This window comes from Typopeltis vanoorti, chromosome 3, assembly GCF_054136105.1.
Source record: "Typopeltis vanoorti isolate ZY-2024b chromosome 3, IOZ_Tvanoo_1.0, whole genome shotgun sequence".
Taxonomy (NCBI): Eukaryota; Metazoa; Arthropoda; class Arachnida; order Uropygi; family Thelyphonidae; genus Typopeltis; species Typopeltis vanoorti.
This window is the reverse complement of record NC_143551.1, coordinates 13,307,874-13,334,911: the sequence shown is the minus strand read 5'-3', so window position 1 is coordinate 13,334,911 and position 27,038 is coordinate 13,307,874. Positions and strand designations below refer to the sequence as shown.

At 34.6% G+C, this 27,038-nt stretch overlaps 1 protein-coding gene across 1 annotated transcript in view; it reads left to right on the top strand.

Annotated features, from left to right (window-relative positions):
* The window catches only part of LOC150107931 (mitotic spindle assembly checkpoint protein MAD1-like), a 166,712-nt gene extending 146,254 nt beyond the window's left edge, over positions 1–20,458 (top strand). The window contains exons 15-16 of the mRNA XM_090415454.1: positions 3,805–3,995; positions 19,736–20,458. Coding sequence (XP_090271580.1) covers positions 3,805–3,995; positions 19,736–19,897 — 353 coding nt within the window. The 3' untranslated portion in view covers positions 19,898–20,458. The remainder of the gene's footprint in view (positions 1–3,804; positions 3,996–19,735) is intronic.
* The last annotated feature ends 6,580 nt before the right edge of the window (positions 20,459–27,038 follow it).

Sequence of the window (27,038 nt, the reverse complement as noted above, 5' to 3'; positions counted from 1 at the left end):
TAAGTTTAAACCACAATAAAATTTCTGAAAGTAACACAACTGTCTAAATCCAGTAAGTACATGAATTTTTTTTAAATGCTTCGCATTTCATTTTGACAAAATAACATCAATAATGAACACATCGCAAGTGCCAACAATACATGTTATGAAACCAAAACTAATAAACATACTAACATAAACAATTTAAAAAAATTTTCAGAATTTTAAATTATGATTATTTTTACATTATCCAGGTGGAGATCTTGCAGTTGCTGATGTGACAAACTGATGTCAGAATTGAGGTAAATGAACAGGAGTTGCTCAGCATATTGAAAAATATCAATGTGAATACAGCAGTGGGACTGGATGGCATGTTGGCCCCTGTGCTATGCAAATGTGAAAGAGAATTGGCAGTGCCTCTGATGAAATTGTTTGACCAAAGTCTCAGCTCTGACAAGGTTCCAAGGGAGTGGAAAGAGGATAAGATATTTCCATTACATAAAGGTGGCTCCAAGACAGAAGTAACAAATTACAGGCCAATTAATATCTCAGGAGTGGTGGTTCAAGTATTGGAAAAGTTGGTTAAAAGTAAAATTCAGGAATGTGTGGATAGGAATATGATATTCTATGGTGGGCAGCACGACTTTGTAAAAGGAAAGTCTTGCCTTAGTAAATTTACTCACATTTTATAATAGTATGACAGTGACAGTAGAATTAGATAAGGGAAATGGCTACACCATGTTACTGCTGGACTTCACAAAAGCATTTGACAGAATACTGCATGGAAAACTATTACAAAAGTTGGAGCAAATGGAAATGGATATGAAACTGGATGAGGGGTAAGTGGGACTGACAAAAACCAGTGAGTAGTATATGGTGGAGTGGAATCTAGGAGAATGAGGGTGACTAGTGGAATGTCATGGGGTTTTGTACTAGGCCCACCCTCATTAATTTGTATATTAATGATATAGGGAAAGATTTGGAGGGGGGGGTGTTCAGTTGTTTGCTGATGATGATGATGCAAAACTGGGGAGAACAATAGTTGATAAAGGTGATGTGGATATCCTGCTGGATGATTTAAATAAATTAGCATTGTAGGCAAAGGATAATGATTGTCATTTTAATGTTGCCAAATGTAAGGCAAGCTCTTGCACACCTCAGTTGAAAAGGTTACATACTGTGTATAGTATTGATTTTGCTGGATTGCAGGAAGTTGATGACACTAAGGACTTGGGGGTAATGATGGACAGGGTTGAACTTCAGGGGGAATATTGCAGAAGTTGGTAAAATGCTCAAAGAATATTTGGATGTTGTGAAAACATCCAAATATCCTTTTATGTATGTATTATGCATATAAAGAAGCATTTTCCCTCTTTATAAGACTATGATTCAGCTGCATCTTGACTACCATGCACAGATTTGGTCACCTGGGTTTCAGGAGGTGGTGAAGAAGATTTAGAGATGAGTGAGCAAACTGGCATTTCACAGACCTGTCACCAGGTCTGTGGAATGCACCCTGTGATGATAGGCTGAAAGTGTATGGGTTGCAAAGTTTAGTTGATATGTGAAAAAGAGAAAACATGATAGAAACGTAAGTTATTAATGGGGTTCTAGAAGATTGACACAAAGGAAATTTTTCACAATATGATGAATAGAGAGATAACTAAGGTCACCCCTGGAAGTTGTGGAAGGGTGTGTATGTGGACTCGATTTATTGCTTGGAGAGTGGTGAGTGACTGGAATGGATTGCAAGAATTAATTGAGTGCCCTGACAGTGAATGAGTTTAAGGAGAATTATGATAGGTGTTGTGTGTATAAAGGTTAGTGTGGGTCTTCCACGATGAGTCTTCTGACTCCATGGAAGATACTCATATAATAATTATCATTGACATATAAAAAAAAATTGATGAACATGATCCATTTTATATGGTATGTGAGACAAAAAAGTTACTTGACTGAATCAGAAATTTGTATCATCTAAGATTGGATTGGATTAAGAAAACTTAATTCCTTCCAACTATAGAAGAGATTTGAGCAGTATGTATCTTTCAGACATTATAGAAACTTAAAATGCTGCAAAAGAAACAGATCATTGGTAGAGAATTCATAATTACTGTGTGCATATGTGCAAAACACATACCCACTTATGCTGTTTAGTATAAAAATACTTTCCAGTTTTTAGAGTGCTATATAACTAAATAATAATATCATCAATTTTGTGATATGTATTCTCCATGGGTGTGCAGACTACAGTCACAGTACTACATATGATTAAGTTAACATTGTTACTATCAACAGTTTTCTTCCAGATAACAATAATGTATTAATAAAAATGGAGAAAACTTGTATTTTAATCCCATTTCAGCAGGATGTGTCCAGTGGCATATTACAGCTAATCAAGTTGGCTTCTTATAAAACTAATTTTTGGTAATGATAGAACAGTTTGGGCAATCTGTTGTGTCTTCAATATATGTGTTTGCTGGCAGATTTATCAGTGCTACAGGGAAAACACAAGTTTTCAGGAGAGAAAGTTCTGCCATAACTATAGAAACCAGCAAATCATACTATAAATATTTGTCTTTCAAATCCAGGCTTTTCCAATCAAGACAGTGTTGCTATTGGCTGCAGTACAGGGACATTTCCTTATCATTAATTTTTTTCATATTTGCACATGAATATGTTTTTTCTGCAGTAGACCCTCATTATAGGAAATGATGCTAACAATCAACTAGAAACTCCTGAACCAGAGAAGAGCCACCATAGATGAAATTTAATTTAAAAAAAATAATAATAATAATGATATCCTCTGTAACTAACATTTCAAGTTTGTTATAATAAGTTGGAACATCTTGGTTTTCTTTATCTCAAGCTGTTATCTCTTTCATAGCCTTAAACGAATACTATCGTACAGTAACTTTGGTCTTGATCTTGTGTACATTGGCCAGTTAAAAATGAAGGTGGAAAAGAGCAGTAGTTGATAATTATCCAAAAATACTTTGGGAATTTTTTAAATCAGTACCATTCACATTAAGAAAGTTCAGCAGCTGCAGAACGTTTTCTTGGATGCATTGTAATACAGTGAATTATGACACCTGAACTAATAGCTGACCTACCAACTGGGATCGATTCTGTTCTTTGTAATCATTGTTTCACAGACCATTATTTCCAACCACTGATCCTCCTTGGAACTATTACCAAATGAAAAATAAAATTTTAAAAAATTTTATTTTTCATTTGGTAATAGTATTTTTTTTCCTTCAGCAAAATCAACATATAGTTCTTTTGAGTATTGATTATTATTATCCGTATGCAAAAAAGAAACTTATCCTGTCTAAATATAGTAATTTATGTAACCATCAGTTCATGTTCACTAAGTAATTTTTCTATATGGATCACCTTATTCTAGCAATCTATTTTTCATTTGTTGAGTGTGACTGCCAATGGAATACTTGTTTCTGTAGATATGTGTTTGGATTCTTGAGCCAATTTGCATGTGTGAGAAGGGGGGGGACCCTATTGATCCTTTGACCAAAGCTGACTAACTTAGCCTTGCCTTGATATTTCAAAATTTCAGTCATGTAATATTAAGTACATCCTATAATATAGCTTAAGATTTATAAGGTGTTCAACATATGTTTGATTGTATCTTTAAATGGAAATCATTAAGGTCATCACATAATGTATACATCATTTCCTTTCACAAAAGAAAAATTGTTTTATACTTCTCTTTATAAGAGATGATTTACTACATTTAAATCACTAATAATGATAAATATAAGAAAAGTAATATACTTTTTCCTTTTTATTTTTTCTTTCAAAAAACAGAACTGAAGGAAAAGATAACAAGTGCTGAAAAGAAAAATAAAAGACTAATAGAAGCATTTCGTATCACAAGTCAAGAGTTTCGAGATGTTTGCTACATGTTGACTGGATATAAAATCGAAGTTCCTACCCAAAAGAAATATAAATTATCTCACATGTATGCAGAATCTCCTGATGAATACTTGCTTTTTGAGGTAAAAGACTTGTATTTCAGTATAGGAGGAAATGAATATATGGTATATAATTAGAAAATATTTTCTTTCTTCAAAATTGGTAAACTTAATTACAGTTTAAAGAAGTCCATAATGGTCAAAGCTAGATAACCAAGAGAAGACTTCCATTTTTATATATTAGATGTGTATAGCCTATAAGGAATACTGAGAAATGGCTGCAGCTTCTTACTCAGTATCCAATCCTCACTTTCCTGCTAATGTGTATCTAATTGGAGACTAAGGGAATGAGGATGAGCTGGAAATTTGGGAGTAGCTAATAAAATTGTATTCTTTATTGGTTTAAACTACACATACATTATGCTACACCTAATCATATGCTGCCCAGCTGGATGCCTCTCAGTTAAATAAGGCCCCCTCATTGTTTTTATTATAGAATCAGGATGACGGTGAAAAGTCAGCTACTTGAACATCCCCAACAAAGCTGATGGTTGACATCCATCAGTGCATGAAGCATCAATGGAAAAGAAATGGAACTAGCAAAATGATTACTGAAATGCCACTTGGACATGAAAATTAGTGTTAACAAGACAAAAAAAAAAAAAAAGGAGGGAAGAGAGAAAAAGAACTTTTTCTTTGTCCTGATAAACAGGAAAGATTTATGTTGGATAAATCTAAGACTAGGTTTTGGATTTAATCCAACCAAATAGTATCTGCTATTGGTGAAACCAAACCAGCAAACAGTGAGGTCATCTGCTAGAACACTCTCTTTCAACAGAATTGAAGATATAATATATGAAGCATCACAAGAAATACCATGTTAACATAATTGGGGTTACTAACACAAATAAGACTAAAAATTGAAATTGTTTAAAATTATAGTTATAAGATGATTATTTAAACACTATGGATAAGGAAAGTACAGTAGTAGCTATAGTACTTAATATCATGAACATAAACTTTTTTAAATGGGAAACGGTTTCAGATAAAATGATATGGGTAATTTTCAAAATGAGAAATTCGACAGTGCAACTTATTGCATTATCTGATGCCCCATTGAAGAGATCAAGTCCTGAAGAAATAAACTATTTGAGCCATTAGAGATAATAGTTGATATAAACAAAAAAAAACAACAGAGTTAGAAATGCTATAGAAATATTTGGAGAAAATAATATGGCTGGTTCCAATATACAATATTACTGTGAGAAAAAAAAGTAAGAATTTGAAAACAAGAAGCAAACTTAAAATTCAATGGTAAAATCTGAAGAAAACATATATAGATTGTATAGGAATGCTTGTGATAAAGTTGTCTGTAATAATAGAAAAATAAGGTCACAGTATACTCAAAAAGCTACATGCATTTGAGTAGTGCAGAAAAAGAAATCTCATAGAAAGTTGCTGGCAAGTAAATCTGCATGGGTTATAAAGAATATAAAGAAAAATGTAAGAAAACTAAATTTAGCTATACAGAATGCTGCATTTCCATCTTCAGATTTTCAACTTAGTGGTGTGTGTGTGTGTGTGTGTACATATTGAAGTGTTCTAGAAACAAAACTGTGTGTTACTAGGATTGAAATACATAATTATTAAATTATTTACATGTTTTCATTTTGCTAACTTGGGCTAGCATTATGCAAACTGCCTCATCTTCCTGGTGAGAAGATAAGGCAGTTTGCCAAAAATGAACAGGGTTCATAGGGTTTTGCAAGAATGAGTTCTTTCCCGATACAGTCTTTTCAGTTTAAAGTTAACTGTGTAATAGTTTTGCTTTTTTCCCATCTCGTGAAGAGATCTTTTTTCAGGGCATGCTGTATTAATTCACTTTTGGATTGTTAATACTGTCCGTGCCACTAGCCTAGTGGCTGTGCGCTTCGCAACCATATGCCTGGGGAAGGATAGGTTCAATTCCCATTGGTGATGTGAGGAGATGAAGGATCTTCCTCAGCCATAGCCAAGTTAGCCGGTTGGGCGTGGACAGTAGGGTTTTTCCCCCTGCTGTTTGAGGGTTTTTCATCCCTTAAAATCAGGCAAACCAGGCCTTGAGAACTCAACACGACAGGACATAGGATACTCTGGGGCATAGGGCTTGACCACCTTATTGACCACCTTATCCTGTGAACGGCTTGAGGTCTGATGATTAATAAACCCTCGGCACTGCAAGGTAAAAGAGGGTAAAAGGAAGATGAGATGAATTGTTAATACTATACACATTTTTTATAATATTAATAATAGAAATGGAAATTACTAACATACAAAATAACTTTTAATGACTACAAAAATTTTGGTCTAGTTTCTCAGTCATTCTCATTGTTAAAAGTATTAAAAAGAATAACGATTACAAATAAGCGCATTAAATTATATGATGTTGCAAGCAAGAGAACTTTATCAGTAATGTCATTAGCATTGTTTTAAAAGTGATTTTGTCAAGCCTTGTTCCAAACAAAAGCACAATAATTCTCACATGCCTTAAGGACACTATACAAACCATAAATATCCTGAGCGTTTCCAAAAAAAAAAAAAAAAAATCTGATACTGTCCATAACAAGTGCGTGCTAGTGCACAAAGCAAAGATTATGGCGACAAAACTGAATGATGACAGACTCATTTGAGTCTTGCTACTAGAAAAAGAAAAAAGAAGAAAAAAAAAACACTTAAACTTCTTCTATGTGATTTTTGTGGACTCATCCCAACTGTACCAAGATTGATGAATTGGCATCAAAGTCCTGAGATTCCTAAATCTTGGAAAGCACATGGACAGTTTTGAACAGCACCTTATCACACCTGATAGCTTTCTGGAAAAATCTATGCAATTGAATGAAAATTCAAGTAATTGACAATCAGTTTCTCAAAGATGCTTATTGCCAACAATGTCAGCAAGCATCACAACCTCATTGCCTCGTCAGTCCAAGACACAACTGAGGCTCATGAATTTCCATTCCAAAATGCACCTAATGCTAAGTAATGATATTTGCTGGCTCACTGAATGTAACTTTGATCCCAAGAAAGTTGTCTGATGTCTCCATTTTTGGCCCATGATTACATAAACAGATGAGATGAACTTCCTGTGTTTGATAAAAGTGACTATACCCTAATGAGTAGATCTGCTTCATGTCAGCTGTGAACAACTCAGAAGTCCCCCCCTTACATGTATAAAGCCAGTGATTGCAACAAGAACTGGAAGAAAAATGTCAAAGCAGAGACAAGGCATGGAGAGTCATCTGGAGGGAGGGGGAAAGGAATACTAGTGAGAAAATGAAATTCTACTAATAACCAGCATGGTACATGTAAATATCAGAAATATGTGTGATCTCAGGTCCAACCGTAATGATGTTCGCTTCTACCTTCAGTCTGCAAAACCTCACATACTTTTCTTGACAGAAATGCAAATCTCTGCATCACATTCTTTGATTCCTTTAGCCTCATATGGGGTTTGTGCATATGTCGGCTCTGATGTACCATGCCAAAGCATATACAACCTAGATCTCCTGATTTTTGATCTCATTTTGTCAAATTCATCCTCTATTGCTCTCCTAATGCCAACAACCATTCCATATTTTTGATTTCCTTTCCCTAAATGTCAATTTTTTTTAAATCCAACTTTCCTAGAAAAAGTCATCTTTCTTGGAGACTTTAAAGAAGAGATCCAGCTGGTTAACACCAGCTGGATCTCTTCTTCCAATTGCACAGATCAAGCAGGTAGGGAGGCTGAGACATTTGCAATCATCAACAATCTGACAGATAGTTCACATATTCACCAGTATATGAGACAATCCCAAACACTCTGGACCTCTTGTTTGCTAGTGACTCATCTAAGTACACAGCGAATGTAGTCTGCCCTCTAGGTAGCTCAGACCATAATCTAGTACAGATCTTTCCTCCCCCCCCCCATGCAGTACGATGATATAATTTGATATACTCACATCCATGTTATATAGCATTACAAGAAAGCCACATGGGATGATCTTTGCAACTTCTATGCCTCACTTCCTTGGTTTTATATTACTGCTTCCAGTCATCCGACCCAAACCTGTGTGCTGTATGAATCACTGAAAAAATTCTTATTGGAACGGAAACATTTATTCCCTGCTCCCATCCACTATTTAAGCCCTGACTCTTCTCTTGCACCATCTTGGCACATATACAGGAGAACCAGGGAATAAATGTTTCCATTCCAATAAGAATTTTGGGGTTTTGGATGCAAGCCAATTACAGTATGCTAGCATCCAAAACCCTAACAATAGCTGGAACACATCAAAAACTGACTGAGAGAACTAAAAGAAGGAAATTTGCATCTTGTGCAAATGGTAGCTATGCCTTTTGGTCTCTGGCCAAAGATGTTGGCCATAACTTCTACAATACACTATTACTCCCATCCAGTAATGGTATTACTAGTATCTAGTAGTAATACTATTATTACTAATAGAAAAAATCAAACTTCCTGGCTTTCTCCTTCAATTCCTGCATGGCTGAATGTTCCCCACTCATTCTCAACAATCAGTGCCTGCTTTGACCTATTGTTAAAAAAAAAATTTTTTTTTTTTTAAATTAGAAAAATTTTATTCACATTGGGTACCAAAAAGTCTCCTGGCCCTGGTTGTATTCTTTCAATTGTTCTAAAGGTCTGTGCTCCGGAGCTGAGTCCAACTTTGATCGCCTTTTTACACTCTCTTACGCCACTGGTATATATCCTGTAATCTGGAAATTAGTCCACAAGCATCCTATTCTTAAGAAGGATGATAAAATCTTTTCAAACTACCATCCACTTTCATTTACTCAGTTCTTATTTCTGATTTTTATTTGAAATCAGAAATAAATTTAATTAGAATTTGTTATTCTGAATAAATTTAAATTTATATCAAATATTAACAGATAATTCTAAGGCATATGTGCCAATAAGACATGATTTTATATATATATATATATATATATTATCATCATCGTCAAATTCCTGCCATGTACCCTCAAGGGGTGTACACGATATGATAGTACTACATGAAAAATTTACATCATTACTAACTCCCTATCTACAATTTTCCTCCAAATCAGTCTGTTACTTGTCAAGACTCCAACATTATCAGATCTTATATTTCTATCATCTAAGGCACTTTGTACCGTATCAATTCACCTATATCTTGGTCTTCTCTGGGTGGTTTTCCTGCCAACCTTGCACAGAAGACTTGTTTTGCTAATCTTTCTTCGCCCATTCTGTTTAAGTGACCATACCACGATTAGCTCTGCTAACGCATTCCTGGATGCTGACAATGTCAAGTTCTTTCCTAATATCCTCATTTTTAATATGATATTGCCATTGATGCCATCTGTTCACACCTATAATCTTTCTCAGGACTCTCATAGATGCGGTCTCTAGTCTTTGGTCAAGTGTTTTACTTCTGACCCAGCTCTCGGATCCATAAGTTAAAACTGGTTTGAACACTGTCTTGTATACAGCTAATTTAGTGTTCCGACTAATTTCTCTCTTATTCCATATGAATTTATTCAATTGACTTCCTACCATACCAGCTTTGTTGATTCTGTTGTCTATTTCCATATTTAATTTACCATCTTCACTAAAAATCATGCCTAAGTAACTGAAATATTTTACTTGTTCCACAATTTCTCCATTCACAACGCAGTTGACATTTTCAACGATTCTGCCTATTTTCATTGTCATTGGCTTTTTAAAGCTGACATTCATACCATATCTATTACAACAGTTATTCAATTTAGTCAGTGAATCTTGCAGACTTATTTAGAAGTATAATATCGTCTGCATAAAGCAAAGAGCTGATATCTCCAATTTTGATATCAGGTCCAATACCACTTTCTTTCATAATATGATCCATATAGATAATGAATAAAAGAGGGGATAATGTACATCCTTGTCTCACACCAGATTTAACATTAAACCATATCTTCCTGTACTTCCTTCGATCCTAACTGCTGATTTACAACTCAAATAAAGACTGAGTATTGCTTGATATAATGTCCCATTGACACCGTATAACTGTAGCGTATTGCATAGATTCTCTCTTGGCACCTTGTCATATGACTTTTACAGATCGACAAAACTTAAACACAGATCTTTGTTATATTTCCATGATTTCTCGACTATTTGTCGTAGAGTGAAGATCTGATCCTGACAGCCTCTATTTGGCCTGAATCCAGCTTGTTCTTCCATAATTCTTCTGAACTGTTTCTCAAGTATACTTGCATAAATTTCACCAGGAATACTCAGTAGGGAAATACCTCTGTAATTCTCACATTGTTTTCTTTCACTTTTTATATTTGGGTACTATGAGAGCTCTACTCCAATCATCAGGAATTCGTCCCTTTGTCCAGGCATTCCGAACTATGCAGTTCAGCCACTGTAAGCCACTTTTATACCTCCATACTTCAGCATTTCTGGTCGAATATCATCTACTCCTGCTGCCTTTCAACATTTCAAGCCTTTGATGGCTTTTTCTACTTCAAGGATATCTTTTTCTCCTGTTTTCATGTCACCTTTATCATCTCTGACTCCTTTTACAGCGGTCTTTCCGCCATTCCTAATCTTCTTCAACAACCTCCAGAATATTTTGCCACCTTCTTGATATTTATTTTCTATGTTCTTGCTATAGTCCTCCTATGATTTTTGTTTACCAATTTTTAGCTTTCTTACATTTGTCTCTGTATTCTCTAAGAGCACAAGCTGACTTATTTGCCAGGAACTTTTGAGATACTTCCTTCTTTTCCTTCACTGCCTCTTTAACTTCCTGTGTCCATCATGGAGTTCTAATTTTTTTGTCCTTGCAGACAACTTCACCACATGCCTAACTAGCTGAATCAATCAGTTTTCTTCAGGGCTTGCCACTGAATCTCCAAGGTTTGGTTCCTGTTTTCAAACTGTTTCATATTTTCTTCAATAATCTTTGTGTATTTTAGTCTACAGTTCACATCTGAGAGCTGCTCAACTTTTATTTGCTTTAAAACTTTTTTACGTTATTCTTTTCAATATGAAATTCAATTTTATCCTGCTCAAGACTAAATAGTGATCACTTCCAATTTCAAATCCTCTGTACACTCTGGTGTCTTGCACCAGGGAGAAAACATCACTATCAACAATAACATAGTCAATGAGACTTTTCTTATTCCTTGTCTCTTCTCTCTATGTGAATTTGTGCTCATTTTTATGTTGGAACATGGTCTTAGTAATAACCAGTCCATGTCCTGAGCAGAAATCCAACAGATATTTGCCATTATTATTAGCTTTGCTCTTTTCTCCAAATTTTCCCAAAATATTTTTTTATGACTGACAATCATTTCCTACGCTGCTATTTAGATCTCCAACAAGGACCAACTTTTGCTTTTTCTAAAGCCTCAAAAAATTCCTCCACTTCTACCTTAGTAGAATCTTCTGTGGGACCATAGGCACAAATAAGTCTCATTGCCCAGTTCCCCATTCTCATATTTGCCCACATTACTCTACTTGAAATTGCCTGCCATTCAATAAGATTAGCCTCGTATTTAGTGTTTAGTACTATGGCTACTCCTTATTTTCCATGATTGTCATTGCCTGAATATAACATTTTGTATTTATTGCTCAGAAAGATCTTGCCGGTTTTTGTCTTTTTTATTTCAGTCACCCCTATTATGTCGAACTGGTACTTATCTAATTCCTCAGCTAGTTCCATTTCTTTGCCATTCAGGCTTCTTATGTTGATAGTACCGATCTTTAACTGTGGTGATGTTGAGTTGGGATGTGTTATATATATATATTAAAGTAACAAATGGGAGAACTTAAAAATTTTCTGCCGAATAAACTGATTTGAAACTATGTAGCCTATGAGACAGACTGTATATGTATAACTTTTATTATACATATACAGTCGATCATTTTAATACTTAACAGTGATATATTATTTTTTTTATACTAGATAACATACAAACACAGAGCTCTTAATCATATCTTTCATTAAATTATTCATGGATGGTTTAAGAACTGCTAGAAATGGCATCCAGTGATTGAGAAAGGTAGCAAAAGAATTGTGCAATCTCATAAATGAAACTAGAATTTAGTGTAAATGCACAAAAATTTTCACGGCACTAAGAATTTTGCCATCGCTACTCTTTGTTTTCTTCTTCAAGTGCATCCCCTAGAAGGAGGTTGGCAACCATGTCACGGAACCTATTTCTTTCTTTTGCTGCTCTGGAAAACATTTATGGTAATTCAAGCCAGTCCAGTCCTTAATGTCTTCAAACCACATTCTCCTGGGTCTACCTCTCTCTTTTTCCATCCAATTTTCTTTCTAATATTAATTTCTGAATGCCTTCTTGTCTAGTTAGATGTCTGAAATATTTAAGTTTTCACTCTTTAATTATTTTCAATAATGTTTTTTCATTTTTGCTTTCTTTAAAACATCTTCATTTTTCATTTTCTCTGTTCATGTATTTTTAACATTCTTCTGATGGTCCACATTTCAAAAGCTTCTAATTTTTTCTCTGCTTCTTTATTAAGATTCCAAGTTTCACTGTTGTAGAGAAGGCTTGACCAGATATAGCATTTTATTAATCTTTTTCTTGTGTATATATAAATGTCTCTGGATTTTAGAACAGTTTTCATATCAGTAAAGGCTTTTCTTGCTATCTCTGTTCTTCTTTTTATTTCTTTAAAGGAATGTCCTCTGTCTGTAAACATTTGTCCCAAATATATAAAAGTCTGAACCTGTTCAAGTTTCTTTTTGTTAACAGTTATGTTTAGTTTCTTATTTATTGGTTCTTTTGATATAATCATGCACTTTGTTTTCTTTAGGTTAACAATTAGTCCCATGTTTAAGCATCTGTTGTAAATTTCTGTGACTAAGTTTTGAAGATCATCTTCAGATTCAGCTATAAGGACTGTGTCATCTGCATACCTGAAGTTCCTACCTCTGACTTTTACACCCTTAAGTTCTGAAATATTTTTAAAAACTTGCTCACTATATATATATTGTACAGTAAGGGTGATAAGACACATCCTTGCTTTACTCCTTTTTCGATTTCAAAGTCAAAAAAAGTCATATTGCCAGAATATGTATTTTTATATCTTATTTGAGGCCATTTGATTCTAGTATATATATATTTGTAATTATACGTAGATCTTTTCCTTTTAACCCATTATTCTGTTGGATATGTATTAATTTCTTGTGAAATGCTTTGGTGTAATCAATAAAACAAAGATACAGTGATATCTCTGTAATCCGAACCTCTTTAGTCCGAACTCTCCAGTAATCCGAACTGCGGTTTGAAAGAAAAAAAAAAGTTTTATTTATTACGTGTTATTATTTTAACTATTATTTATTTATTTTGTTATTATTACAGTACAGTATTTTTTTTCATACTATCGATTGCAAGTTATAGTTTAGGCCTATTTTGATGTATTGTGTGTTCACGTTTGCTTTTTTCTGCTGTTCAGTACGTACTGTATTGTCGGCATGAATCACAAATATACACAAAAAGAGGAAATTCAAAACGTGAAATTTGGTTAAAAACATAAATCCAGATGTTGAAATTGCACAAACAGATGTTACGGAGTGGATTATAGGTAGAACCGAAAATGAATTCAAAATCAAATCAGATGCTGAAATTATAAATATGACGCTACAGAATGAATTAGATGATGAGGACGATGAATAACTCGAAGAAAAAAAAGTAAAATATGGAGAGGCAGTTGACAGTTTTAATGTGTGCATGAATGGGCTAAGCAGAATGATACACCATTCCACAAAATATTATTGCTAATGCAGCTCCGAGAAGAAGCATTCGAAAAAAGTTTAAAAGAAGCAAAAGAAAATCAGTGACTTTTTTACAAAGAAATAAAAAACTTTTTTTTTGTATTATTTTGTGAAACTTTTTTTGTGTTGTGTACAAGAAAGTGATTTTTTTTATGCAAATTAAGTTATTTACTGAAATATGCAATTTTTTAAATAAGAATCCTCAACAATACAGGTACATACAAATTAAATTTTTTTACCAAAATAAACTTGTGTGCTGTGTTAATTTTTTGTTTCACATTACAGTGCAGTAGCTTTTTTCTATCAGTTAATTTATTTACAGAATTAAATTCATGTACCATTAGAATCTGATTATTTTTGTCTTAAACGTTAGTTATTGTTGTCTCGGGGGGGAGGATTCGCTAATCCGAACGAGCATGGTTTTTATTAGTTCGGATTAGCGAGATACCACTGTATATGCTTTTCTGATTGTCAAGGCTTCTTTCACATAATGTTTTCAAATTGAAGATTCTTTCTCTTGTACCTTTGTCTTTTTGAAAACCTGATTGAGTGTCTTCTATTTCTACTGACAAAGTACCTTTTATTGTTTCTAGGATTATTCTCAGTAGTAATTTTGTAACATGGTTTGTTAAACTTATTAGTCTATATTCTGAACATTCAAAAGTTCTTTGAATTTTGGGAATAGTGACAAAGATGGATTTCCTTAGCTCATCAGGGATGTATCCTGTATCATAGATGTTATTAAAAATAACCTTTAGGTCATTAAGTGTGTTTTTATTTACTTTCTTTAGCAATTCAATAGGGATCTGATCAGAGCCTGGTGTTTTACTGTTTTCATTTGACTTAGAGTGTATTCTATTTCTTCATAATTAATTGGTTCACCATCCATATTTTGTATATCTGGTGCATCTGTACAATCAGTTCTTTTCCATATTCTTTCCATCTTTTTATGATATCTTGTGTCTCTTGTAGAATTTTTTCATTTTGATCTTTTATACAAGGATTATGGTTGAAATTTTTCTTATTATTTGTCAGGGCTTGGATTGACATGCATTTCTTTACTATTGTATTTCTTGTCCAATTCCTCTATTTCTTTACATTTTTCATTTAGCCACTTGTCTTTAGCCTTCCTGCATTCATTTTTTATAATTTTACTGAGTATTCTATACTGTTGTGTACTTTTCTTTTTTCATCTTTCATTCATAAGTTCTAGTATTGATTCGGTCATCCAGGGTTTTTTCTTATTGTATTTAATTTTTGGAATAACCTCATTAGCTGTCTTATATATTGCACTTCTAAAATTTGACCACCTGTTTTCAATTTCCTCTGTGTTACAAAGTATATTGTCTTCTGTTTTATATCCTACATGATCTGATTTCTGAATTAAACACCATTATGTTGTCAGGTATATTCAGAGCTGTGAATTCAAGTCTTTCAGTATGATTGTTTTTAGAAATGTTTTTAAGTTTAATTTTTAAAGTAGACACAACAGGGTTATGGTCTGAACCTAAATCAGCACCTGGGTATGTTTTTATGTTGGTTATATTATTTTTGTATCTATTATTTATCATTATGAAATCTATTTGGTTTCTTATAGAGTTATCTGGGTTTGTCCAAGTATATATAGTCTGCACTTTGGATGTTGAAAGAAAGTATTCAATATGCGCAAGTTGTTTTGAATGCAGAATTGTATCAATCTTTCACCTCTTTTATTTCTGTCGCCTAGTCCATATTTTCAAACAACTAGATTTTCTTCCCCTTCTCCAACCTTTGCATTCAAGTCATCATCATCATCATCAAATTCCTGCCATGTACCCTCAAGGGCTGTACAGGATATGACAGTACTACATGAAAAAATTACATCATTACTAACTTCCTATCTATAATTTTCCTCCAAATCAGTCTGTTACTTGTCAAGACTCCAACATTATCAGATCTTATATTTCTATCGTCTAAGGCACTTTGTACCGTATCAATCCACCTATATCTTGGTCTTCCTCTGGGTCGTTTTCCTGCCAACCTGGCAGAGAACACTTGTTTTGCTAATCTTTCCTCTCCCATTCTATTTAAGTGACCATACCATCTGAGATTAGCTCTGCTAACGCATTCCTGGATGCTGACAATGTCAAGTTCTTTCCTAATATCCTCATTTTTAATATGATATTGCCATTGATGCCATCTGTTCACGCCTCTAATCTTTCTCAGGACTCTCATATCTGCGGTCTCTAGTCTTTGGTCAAGTGTTTTACTTCTGACCCAGCTCTCAGATCCATAAGTTAAAATTGGTTTGAACACAGTCTTGTATACAGCTAATTTAGTGTTCCGACTAATTTCTTTCTTATTCCATATGAATTTATTCAATTGACTTCCCACCATACCAGCTTTGCTGATTCTGTTGTCTATTTCTATATTTAGTTTACCATCTTCAGTAAAAATTGTGCCTAAGTAGCTGAAATGTTTTACTTGTTCCACAGGTTCTCCATTCACAACACAGTTGACATTTTCAATGATTCTGCCTATTTTCATTGTCTTTGTCTTTTTATTGCTGACCTTCATACCATATCTATTACAACAGCTATTCAATTTAGTCAGAGAATCTTGCAGACTTGTAGCGGATTTATTTAGAAGTATAACATCATCCGCATAAAGCAAAGAGCTGACATTAACATCTCCAATTTTGATATCAGGTTTAATACCACATTCCTTCATAATGTGATCCATATAGATAATGAATAACAGAGGGGATAATGTACATCCTTGTCTCACACCAGATTTAACATTAAACCATCTTCCTGTACTTCAATTCTAACTGCTGACTCACAACTCAAATAAAGACTAAGTATTGCTTGATATAATGCCCCATTGACACCATATAACTGCAGCGTATTGAATAGCTTCTCTCTTGGCACCTTGTCATATGCCTTTTCCAAATCGACAAAACTTAAATACAGATCTTTGTTATATTCCCATGCTTTCTCGACTATTTGTCGTAAAGTGAAGATCTGATCCTGACAGTGACAGCCTCTATTTGGCCTGAATCCAGCTTGTTCTTCACCAAGCTTTTCTTCCACAATTCTTCTCAACCGTTTCTCAAGTATACTTGCATAGATCTTGCCAGGAACACTCAGTAGGGAAATACCTCTGTAATTCTCACATTCAGTTTTATTTCCCTTTTTATATATGGGTACTATGAGAGCTCTACTCCAATCATCGGGAATTCGCCCCTCTGTCCAGGCTTTCTGAACTATGCAGTGCAGCCACTGTAAGACCCTTATACCACCATACTTCAGCATTTCTGGTCGAATATCATCTACTCCTGCTGCCTTTCCACATTTCAAGCCTTTGATGGCTTTTTCTACTTCAAGTATGGATATGTATTCCTGACTGCATGCCTGGTCAGTGTTTTTTATCACTGTGCTGTCATCACTGCTTGTTTCATTTAGCAGTTTTTCAAAGTAATTACTCCATACTTAAAGGATATCTTTTTCTCCTGTTTTCATTTCACCTTTATCATCTCTAATTCCTTTTACAGCACTCTTTCCTCCATTCCTAAGCTTCTTCAACAACCTCCAGAATATTTTGCCGCCTTCTTGATATTTATTTTCTATATTCTTGCCAAAGTCCTCCCATGACTTTTGTTTAGCTAGTTTTACACACTGTTTAGCTTTCTTACATTTGTCTCTGTATTCTGTAAGAGTAAAAGCTGACTTATTTGCCAGGAACTTTTGATATGCTTTCTTCTTTTCCTTCACTGCCTCTTTAACTTCCTGTGTCCACCAGGGAGTTCTGATTTTTTTATCTTTGCACACAACCTCACCACATGCCTCTCTGGCAGAATCAATCAATGTTTCCTTCAGAGTTTGCCACTGAATCTCCAAGGTTTGATTCCTGTTCTCAAACTCTTTCATTTTCTTTTCAATAATATTTCTGTATTTTAGTCTACAGTTTACATCTGAGAGCTGCTCAACTTTTATTCGCTTTAAAACTTTCTTACATGTTATTCTTTTCAATATGAAATTCAATTTTATCCTGCTCAAGACTAAATAGTGATCACTTCCAATTTCAAATCCTCTGTACACTCTGGTGTCCTGCACCAGGGAGAAAACATCACTATCAACAATAACATAGTCAATGAGACTTTTCTTATTCCTAGCCTCTTCTCTCCATGTGAATTTGTGCACATTTTTATGTTGGAACATGGTGTTAGTAATAACCAGTCCATGTCCTGAGCAGAAATCCAACAGATATTTGCCATTATTATTAGCTTTGCTCTTTTCTCCAAATTTTCCCAAAATATTTTTGTATGTCTCACAATCATTTCCTACTCTACTATTTAGATCCCCAACAAGGACCAACTTTTCCTTTTTCATTGTGTCAGTTGCTTTTTCTAAAGCCTCAAAAAATTCCTCCACTTCTACCTTAGTAGAACCTTCTGTGGGACCATAGGCACAAATAAGTCTCATTGTCCAGTTCCCCATTCTCATATTTGCCCACATTACTCTACTTGAGACTGACTGCCATTCAAGAAGATTAGCCTCGTATTTTGTGTTGAATACTATGGCTACTCCTTCTTTTCCTTGATTGTTATTGCCTGAATATAACATTTTGTATTTATTGCTCAGAAAGATCTCACCAGTTTTGGTCTTTTTTGTTTCAGTCACCCCTATTATGTCGATCTGGTACTTATCTAATTCCTCAGCTAGCTCCATTTCTTTGCCATTCAGGCTTCTTACGTTGATAGTACCGATCTTTAACTCTGGTGATGTTGAGTTGGGGTTTGTTTTCAGATTTGTTCCAGTAGCTGACTTTTCGCTGTTCGCCCTGGTTCCCTGGCGAAAACAACGGGGGCCTTGTTTAACCGGGCGACGCCCCAGCCGGCATGAAATTTTGTCATGTTGTACCATCATTTTTTTATTTTGGTTTAACCAATAAGAATACAATTTGGTCGGCTAAATCCCAAATTGCTAGCCCATCCTCGTTCGTTCAGTATCCAAATAGATACCCAACAGGGTGCACCACGAGAAGGTGAGGATTGGACATTAGGTCAGAAGCCCTGGTCGGTTCTCCGCATTCCTTTAAAGGCTATGTGGAGGTCTCCTCTCAGTTAAGCACCCCCCATTCAAGTCACCCATCACTATCAGTCTTTCATTTGATTTTACATATTCTATAGGTTTTTGTAAATTATTATAAAAATTTTCTATTTCTCATCGTTGTGAGTCATCGTAGGGGCGTAAACCTGGATAATTATGATGTTAAAAGGCTTTGCGACTAATTTAATAAGTATTATTCTTTTGTTTATGGGCCACAGCCCCATTACATATTTAAAGATGTCTTTCTTAATCATGAAACCCACTCCATATTCATGCTTCTCTCCACCAGAATATACAAATGTAAGACCATCTTTTTCTAATTTTCCCGTGTTAAGCCATCTTGTTTAACTAATTCCCATCATATCAACTTTAAGTCTTTTTATTTCCTGTATAAGGTTGTCAAAATTCCCTAGTTTATATGTTCCAAGTTTTCAAAAAATTGGAACTTCGATCCTCATTTGAAAACAAGACTCTGTTTCTTGTTTTCAAACGAGGAATATCAGATGTCAACCTTCCCTTTGGATTTAAGTTGACATTATCATGGAGTGCACTTGCAGCGCTTGTTTTACTCACAGTTTCAGTGTCTTCTTCCCTGTAACTATTTACAGCTGGGGACGTTGCAGAGGTTCCATCTTCCAAAGCATAGCTTGTAAAATATTTCTGTTTCTCCCTGGTCGACTATAGGATAGAAACGTGGCGAGGCCCTGATCTCTTCTTACATCAACATGCTACAAGCATGACTGATGGCTAGTCAGCCAAGATCCTGGTAGGAGAACACAGCTTTGTTTTAAAATTAAAACTTTTTGTTTTAAATGTCATAATATCAATGGATTTAGACACCAGCTAATAATTATTAAAATTCTTCATTAATAAAAAAAAATCTTTTGGATTATATAATAACCTATATATTTTAATTTCTTTACAGCTGAGTAATGGCACCCTGCAGCTTTTAGAAACAGAATATTCCAGACAACTTGAGAATCTTATTAAAACTTACTTACATGGTCATGACAGTATCCCAGCTTTTCTAAGTACATTAACTATGGATCTGTTTAGCCATCAGACATGTGTAATTGAAACTATGTGAGACAGGACTGTATATGTATAATAAAGTACATATTATTTTAATACTTAAAGGTGATATTATTTTTTTTATACTAAATAAAAATATGTACAGAATTTTTATGTGAGTTTTTGAGCCTTTCCAATGGGCTAATACTGCGAGGCTTCCTCAGTGAATTGAGGAACATACATGCACCAAAGCTACATTGTAACATTTAAATTCTCCACTGTGATATGTGTGGAGTTTTGTCCTTTTTTTCCTCTGAGTTAAATACATCATAATACTTTTAGATGGAGAGGTTGGCTTTTACAATGTTTTTTTTTTTTTTAATCATTTACTGGCCAATTTATGTGTTCATTTATCACTTGTTTTTTAGTAAGAATTTAAGATTTAACCAACATTCATGTCAATCAGTTTTGGCAACCTTCCTAAAATTGGTTGTAAATATTCACAGGTATGTTTTAGCCTCAATAAAATATTTTTATAATGCAGAATCAAAACTTGTAAAACCAAACTACTAACTTAAGTTTCACGAAATAAACAGTGAAAGTGAGAAAGTTAATTAAAATCCTGCTAATTTATCAATGTGTGGCATGTATTCCTTTCCAGAAGACTTATTATTCATATTCAGACTATCATATACTACTTGATATTATTGCAATAAGCTTTGTTTATATCAACAGACAGGAAAATATAATAGTTTTCTGAAGGAAGCACTAAAAACAATAGGATCAGCTTTTTAGTTTGTAAATTCACAATGTATTAATTGTAATAAAGTTTGTGGGGGGGGGGGGTAATAACTGCAATAATAATTTAGCAATTGTATAAAATTGGTGATTTTTTGTATTTTATTATGTTTTTCCCTTAGACAATTAGTGTTTTATAACATATTTTATTAAGATATTTCAGTAATAAGTTGAAACTGGCACCAAAAAACGTAATGCTAAGACGAGCAGTGCAGTCGAGAATAAGAAGGCTAGCTCCGCTAATGAGGTTATTGGAAATGAATTAACTCTAAAATATCAAAATTAAATCAGATCATCAGAGAGACAATGCAGGAATTACAAAAAGTTGAGAGGCATTTAAATGAACATAGAAAGGAAAAGAAAATTAACCAGCAAAATAAGAAACAACAAAGTATGGAAATCAAGTAAAGGATGTTATTTGGTATGGTGACTTTAATAAAATATGCTATTGACAAGCAAGTCAATAGGAAAATTAAGAATATAAAGGAAGCAATTCAAAAACAGAAAAGAAAAGGAGATTGTAATTGTAGTAGGTACTAGCGATAAGTTCAGTATGAGAGAGGACATAAAAGGGTTGTTGGAAGAGGCGAAAGTGAAGTCATTAGTATATTTTCTCGATATGATATGATTAAAATGAATTAAGAAGGGCTATGATGGCAAACGATTTGATGCTTAGACTGTAGAACGAATGGATGTGTGGAGTGAGTTTGAGGGAAGATTAGATTTGTATAAGAGGGATGGCCTACACCTAAATGTGTTTGGTATCAGGAATCTTGAAAAAATAATAACTGGTATGATACCTAAACAGAGAGTCAAGGAAACTAAATTATAAAGGGAGGAATGATGAGAATGTGAGTGTAAGAGCGACAATGTTATATAACTGTGTTAATGACAGGAATGAGCTTTATCACGGAAATGTTGATGGGTAGAGAACAATTCCGCCTTATCAAATGTGTGCAAAGATATCTACATGTATAAGGCACTAGAGAAGAATAGAGATCTGCAAGTTGTCAAACTTTTGTATACTCTTGTCATGCAGACAAGAGCATACAAAAGAACATGCAGGTAGATTATGTCTAGAGTTTGTTGCCTTGGTCAGTATGTTGGGACTTCAGATTGAAGGCATTTGTCAGACCTAGCTATTAGAATCAGACATACTAACTGGTGATTTCAATTCTATTTTTGTTTAAAATATTCATGTTATATGTATTTACTAAAATAAAGAGCCAAAAGGCTTCACTTTAGTGATGCAAAATTATATAAATTAAGTGGATATTAAATCCAACATCATTTCAAAGCCGAATACAGAAACTATAAAAGTTTCGTTTGAAAATTGACCAGAGCGCTTGCGGGAATAGGGCAGCAAGTGAATACACTCACCGCCATACTACAAGCATGGCGGTAGGTGTATTCTCACAAGCTCACTGGTCAATTTTTGCATGAAACTTTTACAGTTTCTGTATTCGGTTTGGAAATGTTGCATTTAATTTCCACTTAATTTATATGATCCATGTTATATGTATAAGGCATTAGAGAAGAATACAGATCTGCAGTTGTCCAACTGTGTCATGCAGACAAGAGTCTACACAAATGCTAGGAATATCAGAAACAAAGGGATAGAATTTGTTACCTTAGACAATATGTTGGGACCTCAGATTTTAGGCATTAGTGAGACCTGGCTATCAGAATCAGATATACTAACTGGTATTGAGTGTAAAGGGTATGCTATTTTTAGGAAGGATAGACAGGATATGAGGAGAGGGATTGATGCTAATGATATTTGATGAGTTGAGACCTATGATTGTGCTACTAATAGCAATGAGCTCGAAGCCATCTGGTGTGAGGTGGAATCTAACAAGATCAATTACATAGTGGGGTGTTGTTACACACCTGGTGGATTGGTTGCTAGTGATGAAGAAATGCATTACCAAATAGAAAAGACGAGCGTGAAAAGAGTAATCATAATGGGAGACTTTAATTATCCAAATATTGATTGGGTACCAGTAGAATCTCATGAGAAGGATGAAAATGCATTTATTGAGCTGGTGCAGGACAACTTCCTCAAGCAGCATGTGACAGAAGGAACTCGAAGTCAAAGAGTGTTAGATTTGATTATAGTGTCAGAGGGTTTTACAGTTAAAGACGTAACTATTCTGTCTCTAGTTGGTGTCAGCAGTCATGCAGTATTTACTTGGAAAGTAACTAATTTATGAATGTTCCATTCAGAAAAGGTTACATGTTGAACTGCAAAGCAGGAAATTATGACCAACTGAGAAGTATACTGAGTTCAGTGGAATGGGATCAGCGATGGATGAGAAAAATATCAACAGCACATGGAAACATTTAAACAATACTTAGATGATGCAACATCAGAGTGTGTCCTGAGAGTTTGAAGAATAAATAGTGTAGGAGTCAAATGGATGTATAATCTTATTAAGCAAGAGATTCGTAAGAAAACGTGGTGAAGGAATACCATGTGCATAAAACGATGTCTGTTATAAAAATTATAAGCAGCAGGCTAGAATAGTCAACTGTTGTATGGAAAGCAAAGTCTGATTATGAAAAGAAACTGGCTCTGCATGCTAAAGACAACCCACAAGAATTCTATTGATATTCTGCAAGTAAAAGAAAGAAAGAATAAATATGAAAAAATAACTCTTCTAAATTCAGATGGCATGAGGGTTTCAACTAATGAGTGTCCATTTTGTTAAAAGCTATCAACTTGGTGTATGCAACATTGAGTACACTACTACCGCTTCACTGGATGAAGAAACTCAATTGTATGAGATGAGCTGTTGCACAAACTGAATAATTCAGCAATAGGGAATGATAGGATATCAGCACATGTATTAAAAGAGTGTTCAGCTGAACTTGCTATTCCTTTGACCAAACTGCTTAATGTGAGTCTCACAAGAGGTAATATTCTGAAGAAATGGCAATTCCATTGTACAAGGGTGGTGCAAACACCGAATAATCCAACTATTGACCAATCAGTATCTCAGGAGTGGTGGTGAAGATTTTGGAAAAATTGGTTAGGGCTTGCAGTGAATCTCTACCTTGCAATGAGCAACATGGGTTTCTAAGGGAAGGTCATGTTTTAGCAACATTCTATAATAATGCTACCATTGAAGTAGACAAGGGAAATGGATACACCATGATACTTTTGGAATTTGTTAAGGCTTTTGACAGAATACAGCATGGTAGACAGCTGCATAAATTGGAGAATATAGGTTTGAATTATAGAATATTAGCATGGATAAGAGAAGGGCTAACTGACATATCAAAAAGTGGTATAGGGGGGTGTGAGTCTGCAAGATTTAAGGTAACCCAGTTGTAACTGGGTTACTTTACTAGTAACCAGTGATGTACCACAAGAATCGGTGCTTGGTCCATTGTTATTCAATCTATACATTAATGATATTGGGAAGGATTTGACAAGCGATTTACAGCCATTTGCTGATGTGCAAAGAGAGGTAGGTTAATCAGAAATGCTACTGATATGCAGTCTTTGCAGAATGATATGAATAGGTCAGAATTGTGGGCATAGGAAAATGGATGTCAGTTCAATGTAAGTAAATGTAAAGTCGTTCACTTCGGCATGATTAGAATTCAATGTAGTATTATGTTGGTGGGATTATGCTAGAAGAAACTGATGAGGCTAGGGATCTTGGAGTGTTAGTAAATGGGAAGTTAAAGTTCAGGGGCCATGTAGCAAAGATTGCAAATACAACTCAAAAGATAATGCTGAAATGAACGTTCACATGTAAAGATAAGGATGTTATTTTGCTTCATTACAAGGCCTTGATAAGACCTCACTTGGACTATTGTGCATAGGTCTGGTTTTTCCTTTATGATTCTGATATATTGAAGAGAGTGCAAAGGAGTGTTAAAATGGATATCTGGATTATGGAATACTGATTATGAAGACAGATTGAGAATTTGTTGACTGCAGACACTTGCAAACAGGAGAAAGAGGGGGTGATATGATTGAGACTTACAAACTTCTGTGAAAGGATCATACAGAATTTCAGTTGTTAGAATTTTTCAATTTATTGAGGGTGGGGAAAGGACAAGAGGGCATCCCTGGAAGCTGAGAATGAATGCCACTAAGAAGGGGGTGAGGGCTAGATTTTTCTCTCACAGGGTGGTGCATGATTGGAATCGATTGCCATTGGATGTTGAGTGCAAGCAGGGTAAATGAATTCAAGAATAAGTATGATAGCTGTTGCGAGTAGTATGTGGCCTCCCTTGAGGTCTCTCTTAATAATATATATACATAGATTTATTTATTCATTATTTTTTATATTCACTTCATGTGAATGTTTTTAATTTATATATACACACAATGGTTGATTTAGTTTTGTATACCCTTTTTCTGAATAATCTGTTGATTTTATATGTACTGGAATACAATTTATACAATTGCATTAAGGTACATAATTAACAGATTATTCACATGAAGTGAATAGAAAAAGGGGTATGCATTAGAGTAGATGCATTCACTTTGTGTATATATAAATGGTTAATTTATTTATATATATATATATACACACACACACACAAACTGAATAAGAATTCAGCAAGTGCAATAGCTCTAATGCCTCCTCCTCGTACACCAAGTTGATAGCTTTTAGCAAAATCGGCACTCATTAGCTGAATAACCTCTTATGCATCTGTCACTGTCAACACCATCTGCATTCAGTAGAGTTATTCTTTCATATTCATTCTTTTACTTGCAGAGAGAGCTTCTTTTCACACTCAGACTTAATTTTATGTACAATTGTGAGTCATCTGGTCTGTTGCTTATAATTTTCATTACAAATCTCTTGCTTAATAAGATTATACATCGATTTGACACCCACCCTATTTATTCTTCAAACTCTCAGGGTGCATTCTGATATTGCATCATTTAAGTATTTTTTATATGCTTCCCATGCGCTGGTGATATTTTTCCCATCCAGCAACTGTGCTGAACCCACTATACCATTCAGCTGGTCATAATTTCCTGCTTTGTAGTTCTGAATGGAACATTCATAGATTTAGCCACTTCCCAAGTGATTACTGCATGAGCAATGTCACCAACTGGAAGCAGTTTGCCCAAACTGAAACTTCCTTACAGCATGTGACAGTTCCTTCTGTCACATGCCGTAAGGAAGTTGTCTTGCAACAGCCCAAATTCATTTTCATTCTTTTCCTGCCAATCAATATTTGGATAATTAAAGTCTCCAATTATGATTACTTTTTTCGTGCTCATCTTTTGTATTTGGTGATGCATTTCTTTGTCACTAGCAACTGATGCACCAGGTCTATAACAACTACCCACTCATATATTTGATCTTGTTAGATTTCACCTCACACCAGATGGCTTCAAACTCATTGCTACATGAAATACATCATCAAATTCCTGTCATGTACCCTCAAGGGGTGTACAGGATATGATAGTACTACATGAAAAAAATTACATCATTATTAATTTCCTATCTGCAATTTTCATCCAAATCAGTCTGTTAATTGTCAAGACTCCAACATTATCAGATCTTATATTTCTATCGTCTAAGACACTTTGTACCATATCACTAACCGATATTTTGGTCTTCCTCTGGGTCGTTTTGCTGCCAACCTGGCAGAGAACACTTGTTTTGCTAATCTTTCCTCGCCCATTCAAAGTAATTACTCCATACTTCAAGGATATCTTTTTCTCCTGTTTTCATGTCACCTTTATCATCTCTAACTTCTTTTACAGCACTCTTTCCTGCATTCCTAAGCTTCTTCAACAACCTCCAGAATATTTTGCCACCTTCTTGATATTTATTTTCTATATTCTTGCCAAAGTCCTCCCATGACTTTTGTTTAGCTAATGTTACACAGTGTTTAGCATTCTTGCATTTGTCTCTATATTCTCTAAGAGCACAAGCCTACTTATTTGACAGGAACTTTTGATTTTTTTATCCTTGCAGACAACCTCACCACATGCCTCTGGCTGAATCAATGAGGGTTTTCTTCAAAGTTTGCCACTGAATCTCCAAGGTTTGATTCCTGTTCTCAAACTCTTTCATTTTTTCTTCAATAATCTTTGTGGATTTTAGTCTACAGCTCACATCTGAGAGCTGCTCAACTTTTATTCGCTTTAAAACTTTCTTACATGTTATTCTTTTCAATATGAAATTCAATTTTATCCTGCTCAAGACTAAATAGTGATCACTTCCAATTTCAAATCCTCTGTACACTCTGGTGTCCTGCACCAAGGAGAAAACATCACTATCAACAATAACATGGTCAATGAGACTTTTCTTATTCCTAGCCTCTTCTCTCCATGTGAATTTGTGCACATTTTTATGTTGGAACATGGTGTTAGTAATAACCAGTCCATGTCCTGAGCAGAAATCCAACAGATATTTGCCATTATTATTAGCTTTGCT